Source organism: Aptenodytes patagonicus, chromosome 17 (genome assembly GCF_965638725.1).
Source record: "Aptenodytes patagonicus chromosome 17, bAptPat1.pri.cur, whole genome shotgun sequence".
In the NCBI taxonomy this organism is placed as follows: domain Eukaryota; kingdom Metazoa; phylum Chordata; class Aves; order Sphenisciformes; family Spheniscidae; genus Aptenodytes; species Aptenodytes patagonicus.
The window spans coordinates 9,350,896-9,359,748 of record NC_134965.1 but is presented as its reverse complement, the minus strand read 5'-3'; the positions used below and the strand labels follow the sequence as shown (position 1 = coordinate 9,359,748).

Sequence of the window (8,853 nt, the reverse complement as noted above, 5' to 3'; positions counted from 1 at the left end):
GCCAGGGGGGACACCCTCGGCTGGGGGGGCTGTGAGCAGAGCCCGTGGGGTGGGTGGGCGCAGCGTGGGGCAGCGAGGCTGTGCTCCCCCCTCCATGGCGTCTCCGAACAGCTCATGGGAGTCACCATCCCGAGTAAGGTGCAGCAAATAGCCATGGGGGGGAACACGCGATCCCAGCTCAGCCGCCACGGCGCTGGGAGCTGCCGGCACCGACACCTACCCCATGGGGTCTGGATGGGGGGCTCCTCCTGCCGCGTGGGTCCCAGGTGGGCTCCCTCTCCCCGACGGCAGGACGCGGCAATCGGCACCTCCGAGGACGAGGTTATTATAACGGTTTTATTACAAAGTTCCAATCACCATGTACAGTTTTTACAATGTCACTTTTCAGGGGCTCGGCTGTGCTGCTTGGGTTAGGGAGGGATTTTTTTGTTGTTGGTGGTTTTTTTTGGTTATTTTTTAAAGAACAGCACCATTAACGTTGGGTTTGGGACACACCTACGAAAAACAGCTCAATCAACTAACATAGAGGGGACAGGACGATTCATACCAGAGAGAAGGGGCGAGAAGGGATGGGGAGAGCACAAGGGAGAGACGAGAGAGGTGAGGGCAGCCTGGTGGTGGTCCTCCTCCTAGCTCAGAGAGGGAGGGAACATCCACCCATCACAGGCGGGTGACCCCCCCTGACACGCAGAGCCAGCGCTGCCTAAGGCTGTCGGTGCTTGGGGTGGGAGGTGGGAAACCCACCCGGAAGGCTCTCACGCCCAGGAGGAAGAGCTCGGCTGCGCCGTGGTCTTTCAGAGGTTGTCAGCAGTTAAGACTTTGTCTCGGCCTCGTCAGGGCACTCGCGTGGAAAAGGAGGACAGGCCAGGGGCAAAGGGGACAGTTTCCTTATTGCTTCCTTAAAGTCACTTAGTCAGCAGGGGTGGTAGGAAAGGAAAGAAGGGGAGAAGGAGAAGAAAAGAGCCCCGAGAACCCCATCCACTGCCTGATGCATATGTTGGGAAGAACACCATGCAAAAAGATTTGCCTGCTAGCTAGTGCCATGTATAAAATAACGATACGGTAACAGTTCTGGCCTGGTTATTAGAGAATATATCACCATGAAGCACAAGCGAAGTCTCCAAACGCCAACGACTCCCTGCTGAAAGTGCATCTCAAGGAGTTTGCTTAGGAGAAGGATTCACTGCGTAAAACAAGGCACCACAAGAAGGTTGGATACTGGGTCGGGCGTGAGGACACGCTGGAGAATCCACGAGCAGCGGAAGAGAGACCTAGTTTTAAATAATGTCTGTTGGCGCAGAAGCCCCCTTAGATGGGCTCGGGTTTTAGCTTGTCTGCTAGAAAGTCGCTGACAAAGGCTTCCACGATCTCGGGCGTGATCTCCTCCACATCCATCACGTACTTGGCCCGGGCCGACATGTCCAGGATGGTGAGCAGGGGCGCAGCCTCGGGCAGGTTGGTGTAATCCCGCAGGGAGTCGGTCATGTCGTCCTGGAGACCAAAACGAGAGGGAGAGAGGAGTCATCAGCAGAGCCAGGACACCAGGAGCAGTTTGCTGCTTCCACGCCGCGGTCCAGCCCACAAGTATCTCCCAAGGGTTTGGGCCTTGCACCAGCATTGCAGGACCATGAGTACAGCTGGCAGCACCCGCCTTGCTACCTGCTCTGCCCTTGGTTTGTGTCAAAACCAAACCGGGCTGATTTATCCCAGGCTGGGATGGGACCATGCACTCCTCCAACCCTTTCCATGCAGAACACAGCTCCCAGCATCCTCACACTGACCCGCTACCCGCTACCCCAGGCCACCCTGGAGCCTCTGGGGCAGGAGCCATTTCGGCACCCGCAGCTCAGGAGCAGGGGACAAGTGCTGAATATGGGGACTCGCCAGCCCTCTGCCAGTACAGCCGCGGCCTCGCCGCTCACCGGGGCAGATGCCAAAGGGACCTGGAGCGAACCAGAAAATGGGAATGGGACAAAGGCCTGCGCTTTGAGCCAACGCCAAAACCCCACCAGCAGGTCCAAGTGCAAAAGCCGCAGGGCTCCCCAGCAGCAAGCTGCTCACTGGGGTAGCTGGCTGCCTTCCCTTCGGCCAGGCACAGCACAGCTCTGGGCAAAGGGGAAAAACAAATTCGTCTTTGCCAAGGCTGTGCTATGCAAAAGCCGCCGCTGGGGCGATTCATCTCCCGCTCCCGGCCAAGCCCACAGCGCGTGGCACCCGAAACGGGGCGTTCCTCCGAGCCCCTTTCCAAGGGCAGTAATAGAAATCAATGAATCTGGTTAGCGGCTGGTGGCTCTGCAGCACGTGGCGGCGGCCGGCAGCGTAACTCCTGTCGCGCCTCCCCTTCCATTGCAGGGGTTTCTGGCGCAGCCGGACCACGTGGCGGGGAAGGGCGAGCGGGGCTGGGCCCGCCGCCTCGGGGCTGGGGTGCTCGGCCGGCCTCCACCCTTCCCGCCTCCCAGGCCGGCTCGGAGCCCAGGTGTCGGGATGCCTCATCCTTTATCCCGTCGCCGCAAAGGGACCAAAACTCTTTTTAATCAATGCAAAACCGGCCCAGACGGCGCTGGGAGAGGAATGGGAGGCGCCTGCTCCGGCCGTGGCCGAGCTGCTTTGTGCATGGGGGCCGGCGGAGACCTGGGGCCAGCGCTCCCAGCTATTGAGGTGACGGACGAATGGGATGTGCCGGACGCTCCCCATTCTTTGGCCCGGCTGCCACAGGGACGTCGGGAGCCGGATGAATAGCGGCAATGTTTCAGCTACAGCCAGCGAGCGGGAGGAAAACGCTTCACAGGCTCTGGGGGAGGGGGGCAGGTCCTGGACACTCCCAAAATAGCCTTTCCAACAAGGGGCTTATTCAGGGGCGCGGGGCTGAGCTGGGATGCTCGGAGACCCATTACGGCAGCAGGAGTGGGAGCGCCTGCCCGGAGGGGGCCGACGGGGCTGTGGGAGGCGACGGCGGGGGCTTGCCTGGCAGGGAGGGCCAGGGTGTGGCGGTGGGGACCCTTTTGTGCGCAGGGCGGCTCTGGAGGGCCCCGCTTGCAGCACACTGCGGCTGTGACGTGTGCGTGGAGGGACAGAGCAGGCGTACGGCCAGGCAGCAGCTGCCACCTGCCCAGGCAGCACCTAGGGAGGGGAACCGCAGGCCTGGGGGCGCCTGGGAGCTTTTTTGACCCTTACACAAAACCTTTCTCATTTTCAAGCCTGCAGCAGGGCAAAGTGCCTGCACGGGGGAAAGGGAGGCCAGAAGCCCCATCTCTCATTTTCTCCAGCAGATCCCTGCCTCCGAGCACCGCAGCCTGCACATGCCCCAAACACCATCCCAGCCACCAACAGCGTGGCCAGCTCAGGAAACACCCCTCATTTCACAGGGGGACAGGCGAGTGCTGCAGTGACATGCCCAGCCGAGCCCCAGGGCAGGGCAGAGCGGAGCTGGGATGCTCCTGCTGCGGCCGGCAGCGGGAGCACAGCCCCGTGCCACCCAACTGCTCCCCGAGCGACCCCTGCCTGCTCCCAGGGGCAGTTTTGTCCAGCATCACCTGCACGGCCCAGAAACAGGCCCAGTCTGCAGGATCAGGGCTGCCTCCCGCAGGCACTCCTTAGGGAAGAGGCTGGAGCACCGGTCCCTGCCCTCCTCCCCGGGTGGAAAGAAAGGCAGCAGCAGCTCAGCAAGGAAGGCAGCACTGGCTGGGCCGGGCTGAAACCCAAACCCAGGCTCCTCTCCCCCTGCCCAGCCAGCTTTCCTGCCCGTGCAGCCTCAGGGTTTGAGGGGGCAGCTGGTGGCTCTCTCTCACCTCCCCCAGCCCCTCTCTGCCCGTCCCCAGCAGCTCCCTCACCCACCGTCAGGCTTTTCCACCTCTGAGCAAACACAGCTGGGACCCCTTTGCCAGAAGTAATATCCAGCAATAAGCACAGGGGACTGAGCCGGGACTTGGGTCTGGCTTCGCTCCGCAGTCCCCGACTAGCTGCAGTAGCTCCATGCCTCAGTTTACCCACTTGAAGAGTGGCAACAGTGATACCCAACCCAGCTCAGTCCTTGTACAAAGACACAGCAGGATGCAGCCCTGTGCTCTCCTCCCGCTTACCTCGCCCGCCACGAAGAAGAGCAACGGTGCCTCCTCCTCTTTGGCTTTGTACTTGGCGATGATTTTTTCAGCTATGGGCTGAATCAGTTGTTTTGCTGCCTCTGACTCTCCGTCATCCTCTGAATCTGCAGGGCACAGAGGTGGGGAGACAAAACAAAAGAGGCAAGGCAAAAAGGAGGTTAGGATCAAACAGATGCAAACCGGCCGGGCGCCGGCAGCTCTATCCCACAGCACCACCACGCAGGAAACAGGAGCCCGGATGCGCAGCACGAACTTCAAAGCCATGCGGCTCTGTAGCAATTAGGGAGCAGCTGAAATGTGCTTTTCATGTGAGACAGGGAAACACGTAACAGAAGAGCAGCTCCTGTTCCCCAAATACTTCACCGCTCACTCCCTGGTGCCACTGCTGAAGCTCAGGGACAAACAGGCGCAAAAAAGCCGCTTTGCAGTTTGAGAAGCATCGGGATGTTTTGAAGACCAAACGAATGCGCTGATCTGAGGCTGCCTGCCACCCCTGCCCGCCACCCACCATCCCTCCGCCTCGGGACGGCTGCTCGGCAGCTTCTCTGCTCGAGTCTTGGCGGCGGCAGCGCTGTGAAGGCAGCTTTGATTTGACAGAGGTAGAGTAGAAAGAGATGGCAACATCAATCAAACACCAGCCACCACTGAAGTTCAAATACTGAGCTGAAAAGAGGAGAGACTGCGTCCTTGAGCAGCATCGAGATGAAATGATTTCAATTCAGGGACAACTTTTAGCATTACAAAAAAAAAGTAAGGTGGCAGAAGAGAGGCCGCTGGTCTCCCGGTCGCGTGCAGCTTGTGCAGCTCTCGTGGTCCCCAATGTAACTACCCAACATGACCGGTCCAGCCCCCAGGTGGGACAGGCGATGCCCGAAGCGCACTCTGCCCTTGCTCCACACATCCCTGTCCTCCTCTGGCTTCTCCAAGCAAAGCAGGAGATGCCAGAGACACTGCGCACTGGCTTTCAGGGTCTGTCCGTGTGCAAGACAGTGATAAATACATAGAGTTGTGGGGTGTCTGCAGGGATTGATTCTTCTAGAAACAACCGCTGCTGGCAGCACTCCAGGCAGCCCTGCACACTCTGGCTAACCTAGCCCTAACCTCTCCGGGGACGGATGTAGAACGGTTGGGATTTATACACAACTGGCTCTTGCTAAGCTTGCCTTCTCCCGCAGCTGTCTTCTCCTGGGGGTGCTGCTGTCCGCGCAGCACAGGCACCAGTCTGCTGGGGGCGTCTCCCAGCAGGACACGGGCCGGCCAGGAGCCCCCGTCCCCGGTGCCTGCCTTGGTGCAACACCAACTTCATCTCCACCCCAGCAGATTTCACCAAGCCCGCATATCCCCTCAAGTGCCGAGTGAGAGCCCCAGCCGCCGGCCGGATAGCGCTCTCCCAATGAGCTGTTTGCAGCAAGGTGACAGAAAAACTTTGCTCAGAGCAAGATAAAAATAACTCTTTCCAGAGGCCTGCAGCGCCAGCCCCTATCAATCACGCTTGGCGTGGCCAGCCGGTCCTCCCCGCGCAAGGAGAGTATTTTTGGCTCTGCGCTCACATCCCCTGCTGGGCTCTCCTGAATAAATAATCAGGGTCAAAAGGAAATCTGAAAGGGAAGAAGGGAAAGAGCGAGAGCCATGTTATCAGTGCTGCAGAGAAGGGTGTGCTGCTCACAAAGGGCATGCGAGGAAGCGGGACACGAGCCCTGCTCTGGGCCAGGCCCCCTGCACAACCCCGGCAGGCTCGGGGCAAGGGGAGCTCTTCAGCAAACCCCCACCGCCATTCCACAGAGCACTCAAGGGACAGACGCACTCTGAGAAGGGCGGTTGAGCCTCCCTGCCGAGAGCCCAGGAACCCTTGGCTCACTCCCCGGGATGCTGTGCGCACCCTTTTGCTTCCCCCCGCCCTGCTGGGGCTCAGCCTGCAGCACAGCTCATCCCAGCCACGGCCCTTGCCTGATTTAACCATCCGTCGCTGGCAGGGAAGCGATGAGGAATGAGCCAGCTGTGCTTTGGATGAGCTCTAGGGCTGTTTACAACCACAGCGGCGCTTCACGTGTGGGTTAGCAGTGGAAGAGGGACAGCAGCTTTGGGGTAAAGCCTGCCCTGTCTTGTAGCCAGCGCCCCATGGAGGGGAATACCCAAGGACCAGCAGAGCATGCAAAAGGCTCCTCTGGCTCTCACAGCCCCACTCAGCTCAGGGATTCAAGCCCCGAGCTGCGGTTTCTAGCACAGAGCTCCAATCCCTTCCAGGGATGCTTCCTCTGCCTCCTCTGGAATGTCACGTGTGCCTGAAGTCCCTGCTCCAGAAAAGCCTTTCCTGTCTCAACCACCACCGGCTCTGACAGTGTGTTTCTCGTACTCCCCAACACCTAATCATCATTCCTCCCCACAGCCACCGCTGAACCATCTTTGATATATGACAGTTCCTCTCCACTGCCAATCTCTACTCCATCGCATCCCTCAGGTGGCTGGGCTGGAGCTGCAGGAGACCCGCAGGCACGGGCAGGCTCTGGCAAACCCCTGTGAGCTGCAGCAGCCCGTTTCTCTGGTAAGGGCGAGGCTCCAGGTCTGTTAGACCCCTTGAATCCCTCAAGGGGACTCCACAGGGACCTCTGGCTCCCCATGGCCTCTCTGGACCCCATTGCTCCTGGTGATGGAAACGGGCTGATGTCCCTTCCCATGGACGCTGTCACCACCGGAGACAGGTTCTCAGTCCCGTGGCCAGCTCCAGCCAAGCTGGCAGGTAGCTCAGCCCCCTTCCCGAGCATAGGCTCTGCTTTCAAAGCAGTGATGCTCCATACCTACAAAGAGAACGAGGCAGGGGCCCTCATTCAGCTGCACGGCGTTGGAGTCCGTCAGCTCCAACACGGGCTTGGGATGCCAGGGGAACTCGCGGCATTCAATGTCGTTCAGCACCTCCACCCGCCCTTGCCGCGTGATCACATCTCCCTTGGAGTCCAGGACGATGAGAGTCGGGATGCCTGTGACGGAAGAAAAACAGGGGGGATCAGCCAAAGCGCGAACCGGCCAGCAACAGGGCGTGAGGAGAAAGGCCTTTTCCTATCGCCTCCGGCTCTGGCAGGAACCCAGCAAGCATGCTGCCTCTCTGCAGCTCATGGACGGTGTGGGAATCGGTGTCCCTGGATCCTGTTTCGGTCCTAGCAGAGCGCTGTAATTCAGCAGGCAGAGCAGGAAGCTGGGAGACAGGCTCCGGCACTGCCTGCCTTTCCCTGCCCAAGTGCAGGCAGGGGTCACCGCTGTCTGACACTGATGCTCCTGGATGCAAACCCCACCATACCGCGCAGACAACGGCGGCCAGGAAGCAGGGTGTGCTCCTTCCCAGAAGGAACAACATATATCGTGCAGCCACGAACTCCTCCATGAACCCCCACACCCCTCCTCGGCGCTAACCACCCAGCCATTTCCAGAGCACAGGGATGCACCTGACAAGTCATGAACATTACTACCTGGTTCGGATGCTGTTTCGCACCACCTGAGCCCAGCAAGGCAGGCACCTGACACTGCCGGTGGAGGAAAGGCCCCCGGACCAGCACTAACGACAGTGATTTAGTGCTCAGGGCCATGGATGCCCCCACGAATATCCAAAAGAGAGCGCACGCCTCTGCAAGTGGAGACGGAGCAGGATCATACACACTGACACCAGCAGACTTTGTCGCACGGCTGAACTGCATGCAACGCTTGCAAACGAACCTGGCATCCACCTTGCTTGGCCACTGCCCTCGCAAAAGGGAGGTGAACATGCTTGCAGCAAAGATTTAGCCCAAGTCGCCTATTCAAACCTGGCCGGAATGGCAGTGAGGCAGGGTGGACACCAGCCGGTGACCATCCCATCTGGTAAGGCACTGACGAGGCTTTCCGGCCACAAAACAGTCACAGGAGAGTCAACAGGAGCGGCTCATGTTGGTGACTTCATCTGGAAAGCACACCATTCCTCTCTCATCAAGGAGACAAAGAAACATCCCACAGGGAAGGAAGAGGGGAGAGTTTGGGATCAGGCCTCAAGAGATGGGTCAAGTGACTAGTGTTAGCGCCAGGTGCTGCTGTCGGCTTCTCACCACCCGGGCTTCAATCTGCTCGCTATCCAGTATCTCCTCCTTCACCCAGCAACATCCCCTGAATCACAACTGGCAAACCGAGGCAACTCAGATCCTCCTGCCCTCATCCAAAGGTTCATTTTAAAGCTCACTTGTTAGAAATACCCAGCAGAGCCATTCTCTGAGCAGGGGGCACCCAGCGTGCTTGCCCTTGCCGGACTGCTGGCACTGCGCTCTCATGTTTGTACAACAGTGGGTTACTCACAAGCTCTCTGAATTCTAGGCATTTCTCTAGGAAATACACGGCCTCTGTCTGTCCCACGCCTGCCTGCAGGTCTGGGCGAGCGGCTGCATTCCCCTCATTCCAGCCCGCCAGCGCTGCTCACATTCCTGCCGGTGCGCTGGGGCTGCACGCTCCTGGCTGGTGCAAGAGCAGCAGCGCAGGCAGGAACTAGCCTGATGGCTGGACTTGCAAATCCTAAAGGTATGCCAAGAAAACCATTTTGTATCACAAAAAGGCTTATTCATTACCTGCTGGTATTCAAAATAGCTCTAGGGCAGGGACGGGTTAAACAGACTGGAAGGAATTGGGAAATCTCACTCCGGCCCTACCCTGCAAGGCACAAACTACTACTGAAGCCAGGAGAAGCACACGGTGATCAGCATCCCACATGATTCGGCTCTTTATCCATGTATGAGTCCCA

At 59.0% G+C, this 8,853-nt stretch overlaps 1 protein-coding gene across 1 annotated transcript in view; it reads right to left on the bottom strand.

Annotated features, from left to right (window-relative positions):
• Window positions 1-322: 322 nt before the first annotated feature.
• NXN (nucleoredoxin) overlaps window positions 323-8,853 on the bottom strand; it is a 55,658-nt gene continuing 47,127 nt past the window's right edge. Inside the window, exons 6-8 of the mRNA XM_076354631.1 lie at window positions 6,896-7,075; window positions 4,080-4,204; window positions 323-1,491 (exon numbers count right to left, since the gene is read on the bottom strand). Of these exons, the coding sequence (XP_076210746.1) occupies window positions 1,309-1,491; window positions 4,080-4,204; window positions 6,896-7,075 (488 nt within the window). The 3' untranslated portion in view covers window positions 323-1,308. The remainder of the gene's footprint in view (window positions 1,492-4,079; window positions 4,205-6,895; window positions 7,076-8,853) is intronic.